Source organism: Aquarana catesbeiana, linkage group LG02 (genome assembly GCF_042186555.1).
Source record: "Aquarana catesbeiana isolate 2022-GZ linkage group LG02, ASM4218655v1, whole genome shotgun sequence".
Lineage (NCBI taxonomy): Eukaryota > Metazoa > Chordata > Amphibia > Anura > Ranidae > Aquarana > Aquarana catesbeiana.
Window position 1 is genome coordinate 68,673,441 of NC_133325.1, and position 22,139 is coordinate 68,695,579.

The 22,139-nt window shown below is 42.7% G+C and overlaps 1 protein-coding gene across 2 annotated transcripts in view; it reads right to left on the minus strand.

Moving 5' to 3' along the window:
* MRE11 (MRE11 homolog, double strand break repair nuclease) overlaps nt 1-22,139 on the minus strand; it is a 497,020-nt gene that overhangs the window by 322,638 nt on the left and 152,243 nt on the right. For both annotated transcript variants that reach the window (XM_073613016.1, XM_073613017.1), the window contains exon 9: nt 16,972-17,143. In XM_073613016.1, the coding sequence (XP_073469117.1) occupies nt 16,972-17,143 (172 nt within the window). The remainder of the gene's footprint in view (nt 1-16,971; nt 17,144-22,139) is intronic.

The window sequence follows — 22,139 nt, forward strand, 5'->3', positions numbered from 1 at the left end:
CCTACCCGCTATGCTCCTTTTAGCCACTCAGTTTGGTCTCTGCAATTAATGACCGCTGTGCAAGCTATTTTCCTGTGTCCTATGGATTGCAACATATTTTAGTACTCACAAGATATATATTAATTTACTTTAAACCAATATGCCAATACCCCTTTGCCGTACATCCCCAACAGCCATCAAAAGCTTATTTTGTCAATAATAGTCTATGCTATTTTTCTATCCTTCCATAATAGGACTGCCTGGCTCTACGTCTAATGTTGCCACATTGCTTACATCCATATAGCATTTATATGGCCCATATATTTGTGCACATGTAGTGAATACATTCCCTTATATGTTTGTTAGTCTGTTAGTCTGTCTGTATTTGTCCGGTCATTGACAACGTTGTCATTAGATGGTGAACGGTGGAGGTTCATTGATTTTATATTTTGTGGAATCAACTATTGTGTATTCATACAATTAATACATTTCTATTTTGTTATAATTAACTAGCTATTATTTCAGACACTATATCTCTGTGGCTCTATATGTGGTATCTTTTTCTACGCCCTTTCTTTCTCTAGCGTAGTTTCTTCTCTTTATCGTATGGTCAGCCACTGAGCCCCCCACCCATCCACAGGGTGAGTAGATGAGTGTCTGGCTTTTCTTATTGTCTAGTTTGGTTTCCATACTTTTTTTCTGTCTGTTTCTATATCTTGTTTTATGTTTATTGTTTAGTACTCATATTTTCATATTGGTCTGTATATTTTTGTACATTAATTTTGACGCTTCCATTACCATTGACTATTTGGTTTTAACAGTGACCCCACGGAGGGGATATTGTATTGATATCAGTTTGATATGGAGATCTCTTTATGTTCCTTTTAGCCCTGCTGAAGGGGGCACTCTTAAACTCCCAAAATGCATTGGCTACTTTTTTTGGATTGCACCTCAGACGTTTAACCACTTCCTTACTGGGCACTGATACCCCCTTCCTGTCCAAGCCAATTTTCAGTACCAGTTTTCAATTTGTTATAAAATTTTGCAAATAGGTAATTTTTCTCCTTCATTGATGTGCTCTGATGAGGCTGCACTGATGGGCACTGATAGGCGGCACTGATTGGCAGCACTGATGGCCACTGGTTAGCAGCACTGGTGGTGACTGTGTGGGACCGATGTCCCTTTTACAGAAGCTAGCATCGGCTTGAGGAAAAATGAGGAAAAAAATAAGCAGATTACCAGCTTCTGTTTACATTGTGTGATAAGCTGTCATTGGCTGACAGCTGATCACCTGGTAAAGGGCCGGGATTGGCCCATTACTCCGATCTGTGATCAGCCAAGTTCCAAGGACTCATGATCACAGAGCACGGCGTGCGGGGTGCGCAAGCGTGGGGGGACGTCCATGTACGCCCTCCCTGCAATGTATGCCTGCACTGTAGCCATCCTTCTGCTATAGCGCGGGCATCAAGTGGGAATATAGTTGTAAGCCAGGGATCCGTGATGGACCCAAAGGATAAACAAGATAAGTGCCAAAAAAAAAACAATGACATAAAAAGGTGATAAAAATTAGTCCCAAAGTGAAATATGTAGAAACAATGAAGAATCCGTGATTAGACTCATCCAAAAAAGTGTTCAAAACAAATAAAAGTGAGGTAATCGGTCACACAAAGAGCGTCTTGTGAGCAAATCCACCACTGTATGTGCTAAGCGCTTACCAGACGGCAAGCTTTGGATAGCTTGTAGGTAGCCTGACAATCAGTGGTAGTTGGCGTTACACCACGGCTTCTCAGTGTAGACCCAGAAACATACAGGGTTGCTCCATCCAATAGGCGATCAGTAGGCAGGACCCAAAAGAGTAATAAAACAACGGCTCTCCATAGTGTAAATCAGTAAAATCCATGTTTAATAATGTTTAAAAGTTGCACTTACATGTATGATGTAGGTTAAAAGCAAGAAACGAACAATAGCAGCAGCCGGCCGGCTTTCAGACAGCCGGGATGAGGTAGTCAGCGATGACGTCAGCGCGTCAACCTTCCGATGTATGTTTCGTCTCACGAAGACATCGTCATGGGAACGGGCGACACACTGAGTCATCGCATATTTATAGGTAAGCAGACCCACGCCTCGTTGTGAAACTTCAGCGGCGGAGCCTAATCTCCCAGATAAAACCAGGAAATGATAGGAAACAGTTATATATTACATTATGCTTGGGACTGAGTTATAGTAAAAACAATATATATCAGACACCTGATGTGAAGAAAGAATATAAGGAAAATATGTATCAAATTTACGGTAATGTATGGCAGCCATAATGTATAGAGCCAGACATACTAATGCGCACTGCGCCATCTAGTGGGAAAAAGAATGTCTGTTTGAATAACCCCAAAGGGAAATTAACTTAAATGTGTATAGATAAGAACATAAGTAAAAGAAAAAATAAGATATATGAAAAATATAAAAAATAAATGTATGTATTGTATATATTTAATATATTAATTTGAGTTCAGTCGCTTTGACCGACTCTGAAAAACTCTTATTAAATAAGGGTTTAAAGTTTGCACCTCCTCGAGGATTGAATAAATTTCAGACCTACATTGATGTACATAAATTTATACGTAGGCTGAGTATCAAAAAGGTACATGGTTTCCATATCCACCCATAGTGACGAGATTGTATCTAATGATTTCCGCCACTCTGGGCTTTCTAATGCTTCCCTATTTAACCCTCTGGGTGCTTTAGCCCCTTCTCTCAAAATTTTTAGGGATGTGGTATTAAGAGATTTAGACCAAATGCCCCTCAAAAGGATGAGATTTAATAGGGAGATGAAGTCTGGTCTCAATTCTCTATGTGAGAACAGGGAGTTGGTGATTAGACCGGCCGATAAAGTGGGGGGGGGGGGGTAATTATAATTTTGGACAGAAAAGATTATCTGACCGAAATATATAATCCTCGACGATCGGGTCACTTACACCCCCCTTAGATCAGATCCTAAGGTCCAATATAAGAAAGAACTAGAAATCTTGATTCAGAGAGGTTTTGAACAAGGCATCCTTAATAGTAAAGAGAAACTGCATTTAATACCCAAAGCCCCCACGCACTCCAGTGATTTATTATTTACCCAAGATCCATAAACATCCTACCTACCCCCCGGGACGCCCTATTGTAAGTGTCATTGATTCCATCACATCCCGGGTGGGCAGGTATATAGATTTCTATTTACAACCTTTGGTTGCGAAAATGCCCTCATATATCAAAGATTCACGTCAAGTGATTAATCTATTAGCTGACTATACCCCCAACTCAAGTTGGTGGTTAGTTACAGCGGATGTCACATCCTTATATACGGTGATACCACACAATTTGGGGCTATTCGCGGTTGAATATTTTTTAAGGCGTGATTCAGAATTATTTGATGAGCAAATCTGTTTTATTATAGAGTTGCTCCACTTTGCGGCTACCCAGAGTTATTTTTGGTTTGGGGGTCAGTTTTACAGGCAAGACAGAGGGGTTGCTAGGGGGGCTAAATATGCTCCCAGTTTGGCTAATCTCTTCATGGTCCTATGGGAGGAGGATACCGTCTATGCCCACCATAAATCTCGGGTGTTGTTTTGGGCGCTTTATATAGACAACATCCAACTCCTATGGGATGGTAGCCGAGATGAACTAGATACTTTTATGGGTGAGCTAAACACTAATGAAAGAGGTATTTGCCTTAATTATGAAGCCAGCCAAACCGAGATAAATTTTTTGGATCTGAAAATTAGGGTCAAAGATGGTCATTTCACTACAGCCACTTACTTTAAGAGTACTGATCGCAAATCTTATATATCCACCGATAGCTGCCACCACGAAGCGTGGTTGTGATCAGTACCCAAGAGCCAATTCATACGCCTCAAGCGTAATTGCTCCAATCATGGAGAGTTTTTACTTCAGACGGATATTCTCATTAAACGTTTCCTAGAGAAGGGCTACCTCGAGACTGCTCTTAGGAACACTCTTGAGGAGGTATCACTAATTGACAGAAAGGACTTCTTGAAGGCTAAAACACCCAATCAAGATAGAACACCTTCTGTTCCTTTCATAACTACTTATTTGATACAACACAATAGCGTGGCCAAACTTATCAGGAAACATTGGCATATTCTCGCTAATGACCATACTCTAAGGAGTGTGCTTCCTGCTAGACCACAAGTGATTTATAAGGGGGCCTCTTCCCTTAGAGGGAGAGTGGCTCCTAATATCCTTGACCCTCCCTCCAATAAGAAAGGATTTTTTGAGAATTTGACAGGGTTTTATCAATGTAGGAAATGTAGGATATGTTCTCTTAGTGGATGCACACATAGAAGAACTCATAGGTTTGTTTCTACTAGCACCTCAGTGGAGTTCGAGATCAAACCATTCATCACATGCTCGACAGAGAGTGTGGTCTACCTACTTCAGTGTCCATGTGGACTACAGTATGTTGGTAGGACCAAACGCCCCCTCTCTGTCAGGTTGAACGAGCATGTGACGAATATTCTGAATGGTTTTCCCAAGCATCCAGTCTCCAGACATTACCTCGAGGCCCACAATCAAAATCCCGCCAAGACGATTTTCTTGGGGATTGACAAGTACACCCACCATTGGAGGGGTGGGTCTTTGATACGTGGGATCTCAAGGTTAGAAATGGCATGGATACATAAATTGAGAAGCTATACACCCTTTGGACTCAATGTAGAAGTGGATCTTAATGCATTCATTGATAACTCTTAATTGCCATTTGTCTAATATGTGTACTTGTTGTGAACCCTCGGTGGCCATGCCTATATTGGGTGCGTTATTATGCTTCATCTCAAGTCCCATTCACTCGCAATCTATATAACCATTTACACTTTTTAATTAGATTTATATATTTTTTAGTTATATATTAGCTTTTTTAATTTCCATGTGAGCTCATCCGGCATGGATTTATATAATAAATATATTTTCCCCACCCAATTTTTTAATATTTTTTTGATATTAATTAATTTTTCATTAGATCAATTGGTTTTTATTTACATTGATAAAACATGTTTTTCCTTTTTAATTCATTTTGCATAGATTTATACAATACATACATTTATTTTTTTATATTTTTCACATATCTTATTTTTCTTTTACTTATATTCTTATCTATACACATTTAAGTTAATTTCCCTTTGGGGTAATTCACACAGACATGCTTTTCCCTCTTTTTCCCACTAGATGGCGCAGTGGGTTTTAGTATGTCTGGCTCTATACATTATGGCTGCCATACATTACCGTAAATTTGATATATATTTTCCTTATATTCTTTCTTCACATCAGGTGTCTGATATATATTGTTTTTACTATAATTCAGTCCCAAGCATAATGTAATATATCACTATGTTTCCTATCATTTCCTGGATTTATTTGGGAGATTAGGCTCCGCCGCTAAAGTTTCACAACGAGGCGTGGGTCTGCTTACCTATAAATATGCGATGACTCGTCGCCCGTTCCCATGACGATGTCTTTGTGAGACGAAACGTACGTCGGAAGGTTGATGCGCTGACGTCATCGCTGACTACCTCGTCCCGAACGAGTGTCTGAAAGCCGGCCGGCTGCTGCTATTGTTCGTTTCTTGCTTTTAACCTACATCATACATGTAAGTGCAGCTTCTTTCTGTAGCGCTGCTCACGTCTTTACAATTATTATTTTATTTGTGTATATCTCAAATTTTTGAGCTGCAGCTGTTTTATAATAATTTGTTCTTTATCAGGTAGCGCGGTATACACATTTTTTCTGTTTTACATACTGGGAATATAGTTGTATCAAGAAAAAGGAGAAAAGTGTGAATTGACCAGTCCAACAATTGCCAAGGAAATTAAAAATGAATCCATTAAATTAAACCACGTCTGCCCAATTTGGAACACACAACATTTAGGAGGCCACAAACTGCTAATGAAGCTCCATTAGATATTACTGCACACTGGTAAAATCACAAAACTGTATACAGTAGCTACTCCATTACACATTCTCGATAAAAAAGAGATTACAGTGTTATTCTTATCTAGAGACCATAACTAAAAACATGAATTAACCACTTCCCACCTGTAGGATGTCATTTGATGTCCTAGACCAGGGATGTCAAACTGGTGGCCCTCCAGCTGTTGCGGAACTACAAGTCCCATCATGTCTCTGCCTGTGGGAGTCATGCTTGTAACTGTCAGCCTTGCAATGCCTCATGGGACTTGTTGTTTCGCAACAGCTGGAGGGCCACCAGTTTGAGACCCCTGTCCTAGACATTTCGGTGGTTATACCAGAAAGATGCCTGCAGCTACAGGCATTATCCCGGAATCAACTTTTTGCCTGGCGATGCTCCTTAAAGTAAAACCAATCCTAGCAGCTAAATAGCCGCTGGATCAGTTTTATATGCAGTGGAAGGGGGACCACTGCCTGGTGCCTTTCCAGGCTCCCCCATCCCATCGGGGAGCCCAAGACTGAAGCCGGCTTACCATAGGGATGCCCGAGGACCAGAGGTTCCCTGTTCATCTCTATGGTCTATAGGGGTCTAAGACCCCTTTCACACTGGGTCGTTTTGCACGCGCTATTGTGTTAAAAATAGCGCCTGCAAACCTGAAGCAGCCGCTGCTGTGTCTCCAGTGTGAAAGCCCAAGGGCTTTCACACTGGAGCGGTGTGCTAGCAGGACGGTAAAAAAAAGTCCTGCTAGCAGCATCTTTGGAGCGGTGAAGGAGCGGTGTGTATACCGCTCGGCTAAACCGCCTCTGCTGAGGCGCTTTGCGGTGGTTTTTAACCTTTTCTCGGCCCCTAGCAGGGGTTAAAACCACACCGCCAGTGGGCGAATACCGCCGCTAAAATGACGGTAAAGCCCCGCTAAAAATAGCGGCGCTTTACTGCTGATAAACCTCCCGCCCCAGTGTGAAAGGGGCCTTATTGAAACTCGATTTCCCAGTTGTTTCAAAGTACATTTTGTTTTGTGTCTGAAGTAGCAATTTATGCCTTTACCCACAAAACTTTGATTTTTATATTTTTAAAGCAGCACAAAATAGTAAAGAGTGCATCACTACCCTGCACTTCCCTAAAATCAACCAGCTGCCTTTGGTGGTAATAACCCGGTGCTGCTTGATATTACCAAGGATTCTGCATTCTGAGCATTCATTCCTGAATGTACAGGGCCCCAAATGTGAGTACAACTTGGTAAAGCGTTCAGCTCCGCCAAGCCGTAGCCTGCCATAAACTTTTAAAGGGGCTGCAGTAGGGGTGTTGAATATAATCGTAGCATCGATGCATCGGGATTCAGGTGTCCACGATGCGGCATCAATGCTATGACCGGCATAATCGATTGGTGGGTGACGTCATTCCGACTTGCCCCTCCCCTCCTGGGAGAAGCGCCCCATCATACTCTACAAGTTTTAAAATAACTGTGTCCTAACGAATCCCCTCTTAGAATACATTAAGTGCCCCACTGTTCAAGTGCACATGTCTTTTAAAAAATATGTAGCGATATAAAGCATATTTCAGAATGTTCCTTGGCGTTTGTGTGACTGCCTGGCGCACAGCTCTCCTCTCTCCATCTAACAGCTACAGTGGGCGGGGCCTGAGAATCCTCTGCTGATATCAGCCGAGAGGAGAGAGGAAAGCAGCAAGTGGCCAGCTGGGTCTGAGTTATATGTGAGCCGAGGAACCATCTGAAATATGCGGTGTATATATAGCTACATATTTTTTAAAAGGCATTTACAGTGGGGCACTTAATGTACAATAAGAGGGGATTCGATAAGGCACAATTAGTTTAACAGGAGTAAGCAGAGTACATATAAGTGTACTCTGCTTACAACTTGTACTGACCACGTGGGGAAGTTCAGCTCCTTCTTTCCCGTTCACACATTCCACTATGTTAACTCCTAGTGTGCTGGAATGTGCAACAGGGAAGAGCTGAACTCTCAGCGTTGAGAGATCTGTGAAGTTCACTGTATTCTGTTTGTCAGCAGCAGATTCCATCACTTCTGTCCTCCCGGCAGCAGTTTGTTTTTCTACTATGTGAATGCTGGTACCCTGAGTGCCAGTGTCACTGATCCCACTAGTGCCAATGTGAACTGCCTGGGAGAGAAATTAAAGCAATGTGTCAAATTTGATGTTGGTAAAAAGGACCAATAATGTCTCTCTAATAAGCATGGTGAAATACGGGAGTCTGTGCCGAAAAAAACTATATAAATGTAATTGGAGCATCAAACGTATCCACATCCAACCATAGTGGACTGTGGTATAAACAAGTAAAAGGAATTTGAAGCAAACAGCAGAGGCAAAACCGATTTCAACCAGCCAAGGAGGTGGATAAAGTGACCATGTATGGGCTTACATGCATCCCAGGCAGGAGAGAAGGCACTATTGATTGAAGGTGATGATGAACCATCTCGGAACAGAGGCGCCCACGCTGTGTCAGGGGAGGCAAGATATACCCGACAAACACCACGTGCACGCTGGCCGCGTACACCAGCGTCACCGGAGCACAGCAGAAAAAGGGGAGGGGCTCTGACTCTGAAGGCGGCCGCCGTCAGTCAGCAGCGTCCGCACTCCCTATCTGACTGACTACATGGAGGAACTCATACACCACGCCGTGACGCCAGAGTTGGCGTCCAACGTGGGACAGGGGGGTTGACGTCGATGCGCTGTGGGCGCCCGCCCAACCCCCCTTGAAGCAACGAAGTGCACTCCCTCCCTCACACCAACCGGAGTGGGGGGGAGGGGAGGCAGGGGGGACACACAGAGCGCATCGCAGCTCCCAAGTGTCAGATACAAAGCCAGTCCTGGATGTAACACAGTCACGTCTCATCCCTGAAGGGGATGACATGTCAAACGGCTGTGCTGCCTGATCTCATGGATACCTACGGGGTGTCCAGGATCAGCAGAACCTGAATATGGAGAGTAACCATTCAGGTGCTTGGATTCCTAACATGTGGGCGGCAGGGGAACACTGCCGGAACCTCTCCAAAGACCTCCATCCCTATGTTCTACATAGGGAACCAAGTTCTACATAGGGAACCAAGTTCTACATAGGGATGGAGGTCCTTGGAGAGGTTCCGGCAGTGTTCCCCTGCCGCCCACATGTTAGGTATCCATGCACCTGAATGGTTACTCTCCATATTCAGGTTCTGCTGATCCTGGACACCCCGTAGGTGTCCATGAGATCAGGCAGCACAGCCGTTTGACATGTCATCCCCTTCAGGGATGAGACATGACTGTGTTACATCCAGGACTGACTTTGTATCTGACACTCGGGAGCTGCGATGCGCTCTGTGTGTCCCCCCTGCCTCCCCTCCCCCCTGCTCCGGTTGGTGTGCGGGAGGGAGTGCACTTCGTTGCTTCAAGGGGGGTTGGGCGGGCGCCCACAGCGCATCGGCGTCAACCCCCCCTGCCCCACGTTGGACGCCAACACTGGCGTCACGGCGTGGTGCATGAGTTCCTCCATGTAGCCAGTCAGATAGGGAGTGCGGGCGCTGCTGACTGACGGCGGCCGCCTTCAGAGTCCCTCCCCTTTTTCTGCCATGCCCGGGTGACGCTGGTGTACGCGGCCAGCGTGCACATGGTGTTTGTCGGGTATATCTTGCCTCCCCTGACACAGCGAGATGGTTCATCATCACCTTCAATCCATAGTGCCTTCTCTCCTGCCTGGGATGCATGTAAGCCCATACATGGTCACTTTATCCACCTCCTTGGCTGGTTGAAATCGGTTTTGCCTCTGCTGTTTGCTTCAAATTCCTTTTACTTGTTTATACCACAGTCCACCATAGTTGGATGTGGATACGTTTGATGCTCCAATTACATTTATATAGTCTTTTTCGGCACAGACTCCCGTATTTCACATTTTTACATTTTTAGAAATCCCTGACCATCTGGCCCCTGATGAGTGTGTCCTACACAAAACGCGTCGGGCATTTGGGATACCAACATATGTTTACATTACAACATCTCAAGAACAATTATTATGGTTTTTATATATTATATTATCTATTTCCTTCATTGTGCTGTGGTATTGTTATTTGTACACATTATGTAATCTATGTACATGCACTAAATCTCTCAATGAGACCACTATGTGGCGTCAAGGTGATTGTATACCCTTGATGCCATCGCATATGCACAAATACATGTGTTGTGATTTTGGAATGATATTTATCACAATGTCTTTCTTTACAGTATGTGGTTCTGTCTTGAATTGTTTTTATGCATGCTACTTGAAATAATAAAATTGCACTGCTACCCTTGGTACCTGCATTTTTTCCATGACCTCATTTAAAGTCCCAACTCTTATTTATTCTCACTGTATTTAAGCCCATTCAAGATTTTGGAGTGTGTCTGTAGGAATTTGTGTCCACTAAGCCAAAAGAGCATTTGTGTGGTCAGGTACTGATGCTGGAGAAAAAGACCAGCATTCAGCATTTCAAATGATCCCAAAGATGGTCAGTAAGGTTGGTTAGTGCTGTGTGCAGGAAACTCACATTCCTCCAAACCAAACTTATTCAACTATAACTTTATGGAGTTGGCTTTGTGCACAGAGGCACAGTCATGCTACATATCTTTGCATGCTATAACATTAACAATATCCTTCACTGGGAACACCAGAGCTTTATAATTTGGAGGAGCATTCCCAAGCCTTTGTTTATACAGGTGAAATAGTCAGGTGCCCACAAACTTTAAGCCATATGGTGTATGTGTCTTTTATATTGCAATGTCTATAATTTTTTAACTAAGAATATTGTGAGTCTGGTTTTGTAAGCTAGGAGCTATGGTCCAGGAGTGCAAGACCAGGTCTGCCAACAACTAAGTAGGAGTATGGCTGAAAGTTTTATCACGGATCAGATGGCTATCACACAGAGTCCTAAAGAAGCCACCCACTGGAATGGCGTCGCTCCTCAACATGCGCAGGGATGCGTTTCAGGGATTCAATCCTCTTCAAAGAGGCTGAGAAGGATGGTAGATTCCCCAAAACGCGTTCCTGCGCAGGCTTGAAGAGTGATGTCATACCAGTGGGTATCTTCCATCAGACTCTGCATGGTGGCCGTCGGATCAAGCTTTCAGCCATACCCCTGTCCAATGGTCGGCGGACCTGGGGATTAGAGCATAGGTGTCCCCTGGCCAGGACAAGGACACAGCTGGAGGAGAAAAGACATTGTCTGTGTACAAACTTGAACACACTATCCCACCGCCCCTAACATCCCTACTATTGTGATTGTAATATGTTATTGAATAAAACCTAGACAGGAATCCTATGGTATGTCCATCTGGTTATTTGAATAACATGCATGAAGCATAACAAATATCTGAAAAATCAACTACAGTGCCTTGCAAAAGTATTCACCCCCCTTGGCTTTTTACCTATTTTGTTACATTACAGCCTTTAGTTCAATGTTTTTTTAATCTGAATTATATGTGATGGATCAGAACACAATAGTCTAAGCTGGTGAAGTAAAATTAAAAAAATATATACATAAAACTATTTTTCAGAAATAAAAAACTGATAATTGGCATGTGCGTATGTATTCACCCCCTTTGTTATGAAGCCCATAAAAAGCTCTGGTGCAACCAATTACCTTCAGAAGTCACATAATTAGTGAAATGATGTCCACCTGTGTGCAATCTAAGTGTCACATGATCTGTCATTATATATACACACCTTTTTGAAACGCCCCAGAAGCTGCAACACCTAAGCAAGAGGCACCACTAACCAAACACTGCCATGAAGACCAAGGAACAAGGGACAAAGTTGTTGAGAAGTACAAGTCAGGGTTAGGTTATAAAAAAATATTCAAATCTTTGATGATCCCTAGGAGCACCATCAAATCTATCATAACTAAATGGAAAGAACATGGCACAACAGCAAACTTGCCAAGAGACGGCCGCACACCAAAACTCACGGACCGGGCAAAGAGGGCATTAATCAGAGAGGCAGCACAGAGACCTAAGGTAACCCTGGAGGAGCTGCAGAGTTCAACAGCAGAGACTGGAGTATCTGTACATAGAATGACAATATGCCGTATGCTCCATAGAGTTGAGCTTTACGGCAGAGTGGCCAGAAGAAAGCCATTACTTTCAGCAAAAAACAAAATGGCATGTTAAGAGTTTGCGAAAAGGCATGTGGGAGACTCCCAAAATGTATGGAGGGAGGTGCTCTGGTCTGATGAGACTAAAATTGAACTTTTTGGCCATCAAAGAAAACGCTATGTCTGATGCAAACCTAACAGATCACATCACCCAAAGAACATCATCCCCACAGTGAAACATGGTGGTGGCAGCATCATGCTGTGGGGATGTTTTTCAGCAGTCGGGACTGGGAAACTGGTCACAGTTGAGGGAAAGATGGATGGTGCTAAACACAGGGTTATTCTTGAGCAAAACCTGTACCACTCTGTGTGTGATTTGAGGCTAGGACGGAGGTTCACCTTCCAGCAGGACAATGACCCCAAACACACTGCTAAAGCAACACTTGAGTGCTTTAAGGGGAAACATGTAAATGTGTTGGAATGGTCTAGTCAAAGCCCAGACCTCAATCCAATAGAAAATCTGTGGTCAGACTTAAAGATTGCTGTTCACAAGCGCAAACCATCCAACTTGAAGGAGCTGGAGCAGTTTTGCTAGGAGGGATGGGTAAAAATCCCAGTGGTAAGATGTGGCAAGCTCATAGAGACTTATCCAAAGCGACTTAGAGCTGTGATAGCCACAAAAGGTGGCTCTACAAAGTATTGACTTTAGGGCGGTAAATAGTTATGCACATTGACTTTTTCTGCTATTTTGTCCTATTTGTTGTTTGCGTCACAGTAAAAAAAAAAAAAAAAATCTTCAAAGTTGTGGGCATGTTCTGTAAATTAAATGATGCAAATCCTCAAACAATCCATGTTACTTCCAGGTTGTGAGGCAACAAAACATGAAAAATGCCAAGGGGGTGAATACTTTTGCAAGGCACTGTATATAGGTACAGGTTTGCACCTACACTGAAGGCAAACACTTTTTTAACTAAACCACTCTGTATTATGTTTGACGATACATCACCCCACACCATTTAGCAGCATTTGGTCCTTGTAGTCAACTTAAACATCAATGTTTCCCGAGACTGAAGTGAGTCACTCCGCCCAAATTTTCTCAATTTTTGGGGGCATTTACTAGAGGAGTATGTTAGTTTAAACCGCAGTAATGCTTTATAGATTAAGTCCACCCAAAATTTAACATGTATATTGGGTTTTTCCATTTGAGTGCCAAAGCTTTTTTGGCATAGAACAATATTCTCAGTAGGGTCTTTTTAGAACTAGTCAGGTCCTCCTCTCCAAAGTCCCCCAACAGACAATGCACTGGAGAAGAGATATTTGGAATGGCCAACCTTTCCTCTAAAAACCTAAGGACTGCCGTCCAAAATCGTTCAACACAGGGGCACAACCAAATCATATGAAAATAGTCACCCACTGCAGCATGGCAGCGGTGACATTCTGGTGAATCTACCCTACCCATCTTATACAGACCTGCTGGGGCATAGTAAATTCGGTGTAAGAAGTGAAATTGACTTTATATTTTAATATACTACAGCATATGCAATTTTGTGCTGTGTCTCCCTTCCTATATCATTTGGCTGTTATTTCTTGTTTCCCAGTTTCACTGAGGTTTTTATTGCTGGGTTCCCTAGGGAATTCCCCCTCCCCTGGTTTCCATTTTATATTGGGGCAGGTTCCAGTCACAGACCAGAACACTGCTAATTCCATGGATTTGCAGGTGCAGATACATGAGTTTTTGATGTTCATTAAAAGATGCAGCCACCTGTTCAAATAGTTTCCTACATTTGCACAAATACAAATGTGACTTATTTATTACATGTATTTATACAGAGCTGACAAAAATGCAACAGACCCAAGGCGCTCAACCATAGAATGAGTATGCAGTTAAATGTGGTTCCTTTTGACCCAGTCCCATGCTGCATATAATCCACTGGAGTAATGGAGATATCCAGGTTACCAGTGCACAGCATATAGCCTTTGTGTTTCTCATACAGCGCTGATGATTTATGCAGCGCATTACACATTTTGCACATTTTGTTTCCGCCCTTTTAATGCTTAGAATTTAAGGTCCCTATTCCACATCACATGCATAAAGACACTTATTATGGCCAATTTAGAGAGGGTCAAATTTAACCACTTGCCTACAGGGCACTTACACCCCCTTCCTGCCCAGGCCATTTTTCAGCTTTCAGCACTGTTACACTTTAAATGACAATTGCGCGGTCATGCTACACTGTACCCAAACAAATTTTTTATCATTTTCTTCACACAAATAGAGCTTTCTCTTGGTGGTATTTAATCACTGCTGGGTTTTTTATTTTTTACAAAAAAAAAAAATGCTGAAAAAAAAAAATATTTTACTTAGTAATTTTTCTCCTTCACTGATGTGCACTGATGAGGCGGCACTGATAGGCTGAACTGGTGGGCATTGATGAGGTGGCACTTATGGGCACTGATGAGGCGGCACGTATGGGTACTGATAGGTGACACTGATGAGCACTGATAGAAACTGTTAGGTCGCACTGATGGGCACTAATAGGTGGCACGGATAGGCAGTACTGATGGGCATTGACGGGTGGCACTGATGGACGACACTGATGGGCATTGATCGACAGCATTGATGGGCAGCGCTGGTAGGCAGCACTGACTGGCATCCCTAATGGTCACTGATTGGTGGAACTTGTGGGCAGTGGTGGGCACTGATTGCTGCCACTGGTGGGTAGTGATTGGTGACACTGTTGGCACTATATTGTAATCAGGGCACTGATGATCAGTGCCCTGATTACATGTGTAGATGTCCCCCTGCGTGGAGATGCCGCTGATCGGCTCTACTCGCCACACACTCTGTCAGTGTTAGGCGAAGAGCACCGATTACCGACATCTCCGTGTTTACATAAGACCGGAGTCGCGCCATGTCCTAGCAACACGGCGCGGCCGAGATCGTCGTGCTGCGCGAGAGAGAGCGGCCGTTCTTGGACGCCATTATATGACGTAGTCCCATAACGAGAGCCGCACCGTGGGCGGGCGGCAACTAGTTAACCTACCAGTATGTTTTTGGGGTGTGGGAGAAAACCGCAATACCCAGAGGTAGCCATGTAAGCACAGTCAGAACATGCAAAATTTGAATCAATGACCCTAGTGCTGCAAAGCAGAAGTGCTAACTAAGCCCAATGTGCTGTATGCTGTATTTAAAATCAGTGAAATATGTCTAGTATCTGAAAACCATTATCACTTCAGGCTTAGGTCAGGCAATATCACGTGTCATTCAGTGTCATTCCGTTTGATCAATACTAGTTAGTTAAAGAGCCCTGGCTGTAGTGATGTACAAACTAGTATTTTGCTACCAAAATAATATAAAAGCTCTACATATTTTTCTTTAAAAATGTCACCAACATCTTCCAGATTCTGCATATGTTTCTTATCTGGTCTGCCATTGCTGAACATAAAAAAAACATACATGCTCTACTATATTTGACATTTGACATTTTTAAAGCTGAACTCCATTCAGGCAAAACATCAAAGAGTACATCTCTTTCATGAATAAAGGTATTTTAAAATGCAACTAGTTTAAGTAGCTGGAATTGTCCTGATATGTAAAAGGAGACAAGAGTTTAACGAGCAGAGAGGAAACTTTGTCATTGTGCTGCAGCTACAGTGCAGTGTCCAAACAGCAAGCCGGTGGGCGTATTTAACCCAGTGTGCCTGTCCAAGCTGTTCTTGTCCTGCAGTAGTGGATGAGAACCTGGCTGTTGCTTGCTGGCATTTCAACTTGCACTCTGCAAATGCAGTTGCTCCAGAGCTTAGTAAATGAGCAGAAGCTCTGCTGACTTCCATCATCCAATCATGTGCAAGCAAAAATGCATTTTTTGGTTTTTTGGGTTTTTTTTACTTTCCTTGCATGTGATTGGGTATTCTTTGCAAAGTGAAGCCTTACCTTATTTACTGGAGCAACTTGACTTGAAGAGGGCAACTGCAAAGTGCACAGTTTATTTGCCTTTAGTAAATCAACCCCATTATTTTCCATCTTCTGAGTATAAAGTGTGCAAAAGTCTGGAAGTTGACAAGTAGTAGGTTCCCGATTTCAAATAACCTACCTCACACTCCAGCTAGAGCAGCAGACTAATGCCACGTACACACGAGCGGACTTTCTGGCAGAAGAGGTCTGATGCAACGAATCCGTCGGACATTTCGATCGCGTGTCGGCTTCATAGGACCTTTTCTGTCGAAAAATCTGACGGACCTTAGAAATAGAACATGTTTCAAATCTTTCCGATGGACTCGATTCCTAACGAAAAAAACGTTCGTCTGTATGCTAGTCCAACGAACCAAAAACGACGCAAGGGCAGCTATTGGCTACTAGCTATTGAACTTCCTTTTCTAGTCCGGTCGTACATCATCACGTTCGAAACGATCAGACTTTGGTGGGATGGTGTGTAGGCAAGTCCGTTTCGTCGTAACTCTGTTGAAAAGTCCTTCGGAGTTCAGTCCGACGAGAAGTCCGCTCGTGTGTACGCGGCATTAGCTAAAGAAAATAAGATTCAGTGTTTACTAACTGGAATCAGAAATTTCACGAGCTGATTATGTTTAATGCTTGAAAGCGCGCTTCAAAAAATGTTTTTCGTTATACTGCCAGAGGATTTTCTGGTGTCTATGCAGTATTTCCTAACTTGTTTTCAAACAGAATACAACATTTTATGATTTTGATTCTCTCTGTATCTCCATACATACTTCAGTACTTGTGTAGGCTTGCCACATATTCCCTTGTCAGTAAACAACCTTGGAACACTTGGAACAAATTAAAACAGGCATACCTAGAAGTTTCACCAACAATACAATATATTCTGTACACACAGGAATGCCAAGGTCTGCAAATAAGGTCTGTATAGAGCAACAACAAGTCAAAGAGATGGCAGGATGGTAAACAAAGAACAAACTAAAATAATGTTGACCTACCTTCTCTATGCAGAAGTTTTCAATGTCTTGTGTCACTTTAGGATTGTCGGGGTTGAATATTTCTGGGTAATCAGCCAAAACAAGGTCTTCGATGTAGAACTGTCGTACGGTTTGCAGAGGGATTTTCTGCATGTTCATTTTCTTATTTTTGATCCGTAATAAACCCACATGTCTAGAAAATGAAAGGAAGGAGACTGTTAAGAGTTACAAAATTTATAAATAAAAATGTTTTATCAAAAACATAAGACTTGTTAAAGTAACCCTGTTGTTTTCTCATCTAACAGTATCCGTGAATAGAGGCTGTTGTAAGCTCTTTCCTACTCTATCTCTCATGTCATAGCTATCATAGCGATTCTGTAAAAATTAGCTAGATCCGCTCCGATCAGCTAAAGTGTGACGGAGGAAAACCCTACTTTTCCATCCGTCTGCGGACCGGATGAAAACGAACTTGTCCGTCTTCATCCGATCCCCCATAGAGGAGAGCGGCGCTCTGACAGGTCGGTCCCTGTACAGTGACAGAGTCGGATCTGTCATCTGCCTGCTCAGCGGGGATCGACGGAGCGATCCCCCCGCTGAGCAAAGCGGAGCCCGTACACGGACATGTCCATGTGAAAGGGCCCTTACCTTTTTGAATTTTCCTTTCCTTAAGCTTCCCTTTACCCATTAGTCATTTATTCAGCAAATAGAAAAAAAAATCCAGCCAATTGAGAAAGGGAGTATAATCTGTATTAACCAGTTAAGGACCGGGCCTTTTTCTGATATTTGTTGTTTACAAGTTTAAATTAGTATTTTTTGCTAGAAAATAACTTAGAACTCCAAACATTATATATATTTTTTTAGCAGAGAGAGAATAAAATGGCGGTTGTTGTAATATTTTATGTCACACTGTATTTGTGCAGCTGTGTTTTAAACGCAATTTTTTTGGAAAAAAGACACTTTCATGAACTAAAAATTAACAAAACAGTAAAGTTAGCCCAATTTTTTGTATAATGTGAAATGATGTTACACCGTGTAAATAGATACGGAACTCATCATGCTTCAAAATTGCGCATGCTCGTGGAATGTCGACAAACTACGGTACTTAAAAATCTTCATAGACGACGCTTTAAAAAAAATTACTGGTTATCTGTTTATAGTTACAGAGGAGGTCTAGTGCTAGAATTATTGTTCTCGGTCTAATGATCGCGGCGATACCTCACATGTGTGGTTTGACCACTGTTTACATAAGTGGGCGCGACTTACTTACGCGTTCGGTTCTGCTCACGCGAGCTCAGAGGGACAGGGCGCTTTTTTTTTTACACTCTTTCTTTAAAAAAAAATGGATTCCTATTACAAGGAATGTAAACACCCCTTGTAATAGAAATAAGCATGACAGGTCCTCTCTTTTTTTGCGAGATCTGGGGTCAAAAAGACCTCAGATCTCCCATTTACACATAAAAGCAAAAAAAAGTAAAAAATTTAGTTTTACATTTACTCAATCCCTTTAAGGCCGTTAGGCAGAAGTGACATCAGGCGTCACTCCGGTCCTCCAAGGGCATAGAGGGGGCCATGTTGCCCTCACTCAACTTCCTGCCCATCACTCCAGGTAAGCAGGGGAGACAACCGGGAAGCGGCGGGAGGGGCTGCCCATAAAAATGATCCTGTGGCGAATCTACTGCCGGGACCACTTTTATGTGAAAAAAAAACTTCTTTAAAAAAAATACCGGGGTTATGGCAGCTAGATGCTGCCATAACCACGGTATAAAACGTCAAAGTAATGATGTATATATATATTGTGGGTGGTCCAGAAGTGGTTAAGTAAAGCCCCTTTCACACATGCGGACCATTTGTCTGTTTTTCATCCATCTGTTGACGGTTGAAAAACAAACAGAATATTGGCATGCATTAACCACTTCAGCCACGGAAGATTTTACCCCCTTCCTGACCAGAGCACTTTTTGCGATTCGGCACTGCGTCGCTTTAACAACATTTTTTCCCACTAATAGAGCTTTCTTTGGGTGGTATTTGATCACCTCTGCGATTTTTTTTTTTGCGCTATAAACAAAAAAAAGCAACAATTTTGAAAAAAAAATGCAAAATTTTTAACTTTTTGCTATAATAAATATCCCCCAAAAATATATAAAAAAACAAAATGTTGTCCTCTGTTTAGGCCGACACGTATTCTTCTACATATTTTTGGTATAAAAAAAATCGCAATAAGCGTATATTGATTGGTTTGCGCAAAAGTTATAGCGTCTATAAAATAGGGGATAGTTTTATGGCATTTTCATTATTAGTAATGGCGGCGATCTGCGATTTTTATTTTGACTGCGATATAATGGCGGACACATCGGACACTTTTGACACTATTTTGGGACCACTGTCATTTATACAATATATAAAATATAAAAATGCACTGATTACTGTGTAAATGACACTGGCAGGGAAGGGGTTAACCACTAGGGGGCGATGAAGGGGTTAAGTGTGTCCTAGGGAGTGATTCTAACTGTGGGGGAGAGGGGCTACCTAGGACATGACAGCGATCACTACTCCCGATCACAGGGAGCAGTGGATCTCTGTCATGACACAAGGCGGAACGTGGAAATGCCTTGTTTACATAGGCACTTCCCCGTTCTACCTCTCCACGCCGCAATCGCGGGCTGCTGGAGAACATCAAGTTCCTGGGACCCACGGAGTGTGGCAGGTGCGCGCGCACCTGAAAGGCGGCAAATTTAAAGGGGCATACCTGTACGCCCATTTGCCTGCCTGTGCCATTGTGCCGACGTACATCTGTGTACGGCGGTCGGCAAGCAGTTAAAAAGGGGATTCACTCCAGAGATAAAATGATAATTCTTCCACTCTACAAGACTCTGACCCAGCCGTATCTTGAGTATGCCATCCAGTTCTGGGCACCAGTCCTCAAGAAGGATGTCCTGGAAATGAAGAGAGTCCAGAGAAAGGCAACAAAGCTAATAAAGGATCTAGATCAGTGATGGCGAACCTTGGCACCCCAGATGATTTGGAACTACATTTCCCATGATGCTCGTACACTCTGAAGTGTAGTTGAGCATCATGGGAAATGTAATTCTAAAACATCTGGGGTGCCAAGGTTCGCCATCACTGATGTAGAGGATCTCCGCTATGGGGAAAGACTACAAACATTGAACTTATTCTCTCAGGGAAGGAGACGCTTGAGAGGGGATATGATAGCGATATACAAATACCATACTAGTGACCCTAGCATAGGGAAAAAACTTTTCAGCGAATAGGAATTTAATAAGACACACGGCCATTCACTGAAATTGGAAGAGAAGTGGTTTAACAACCTTAAACTGCATAGAGGACTCTTTACTGTCAGAGCGGTAAGGATGTGGAATTCTCTTCTACAAGCAGTGATATTAGCAGGGAACATCGATATATTAGATGGGCATCTTAAGGATCACAACATACATGGATATACAATTTGCTATTGACAAACACATGCACACACACACCACAGGTTGAACTGGATGGACTGGTGTCTATTTTGCAACCTTACCGATTAACTACAAGCGGTCCCCTAGTTACAAACATCCGACTTACAAATGACTCCCACTTACAAATGGAGGGAGACAACAGGAAGTGAAAGGAAATTTCCCCCTAGGAAGGGAAATTCTCTCCTGTAAGAGTTATTATGGGAAAAAGGTACCTCCACTGATGCTTTATCACCAAGGCTTGTTTCAACAACAACCCAAAATTTTCAAAATCCAATTCTCTTTGGGACAGAAAGTGAGGTGAAATCTTCTGAACAGGGGCACAGACAGCAAAACAAACGTTACAGGGGTGTTCCCCTTCCCTATGCTATCCAAAAAGCTTAAAAATAGTTTCTTTGGCTGGAGCCACACTTAAAAAATGTACCTGTTCCGACTTACAAACAGATTCAACTTAAGAACAAACCTACAGACCCTGTCTTGTTTGTAACCCAGGCAACGCCTGTATGTCATCAATGCAGCTCTATTAAATAATGGGATGCTCATTCATTTACATCTGTGTACATCCGCTTCTGTCAACATTAATTTTTTGTAACGAATTAAAGCCTCATTTTTCTTCTGTTAAAAAAAAAAAAATAAAAAAAACGGATTGAACGAAAAACTGATGTAAATGGACAAATGGACCATTTTTGCATGAAAAAATGGCTTCAGGACTCAAGTGGTTAAGAACTCTAGCTGGCGGATGTAAAAAAACTGATGCAAACTTCATCCGTTTTTTTCTTTGACTGTGACTGCACTGATTAAACAAACAGTCCGCATGTGTGAAATGGATCCACACCTATAAGGCCCCTTTCACACATGCAGACCTACTTGTCTGTTTTCATTCATCTGTTGACAGATGAAAATGGACAACAATGCATCTCTATGGAAAAACGGATGTAAATGAATGATCATCTATTTACAGCTTCTGTCAACAACTGTTTTTTGGAATGGATCAAAATCCTATTTTTCTTCCGTTCAAAAAACAAATCAGAAGAAAAACCGATGTAAGGGCTCTTTCACAAGGGACGGATCCATGATGATCCACCCCGTGAACATCCGCTTGCTCAGCGGGGAGCGCTCCGCCGCTCCCCGCTGAGCAGGAAGATGACAGGTCTGTCTCTGCACACTGTGCAGCGACGGACCTGTCAGAGCGCCGCTCTCCCCTATGGGGGATCGGATGATGACGGACCGCAGAGTCCTTCGTCACCCGATCCGATAACGGATGGAAAAGTAGGTTATTCCTCCTTTACACTCTTTCGGATCGGAGCGGGTCGGATGTCGGCGGACATGTCAATGCTGACATCCAACGCTCCATAGAGGTCTATGGAGGGTCCGTTCAGGTCCGCCTAAAAAACTGACAGGCGGACCTGAACGGATCGTTCATGTGAAAGAGGCCTAAACAGACAAACAGTTCGTTTTTGCACAAAAAAAATGCCTCTAGGACTCAAGTGGTTAAGGACTCTAGCTGGCAAATGTAAAAAACTGATGGATGAAAAACTTATGAAAAACTGAAGACAAACTGATAAAAAACTGATGTAAACTTCAAATTTTTCTTTGAAAAAACATGACTTAACTGATCAAACGAACGGTCTGCATGTGTAAAAGGGGCCTAAAAGTCAGAGTTTTCACAGCTGCTATTTAGGGGTTTTTCGCAGAACTGTGACATGAGAGGGAGGG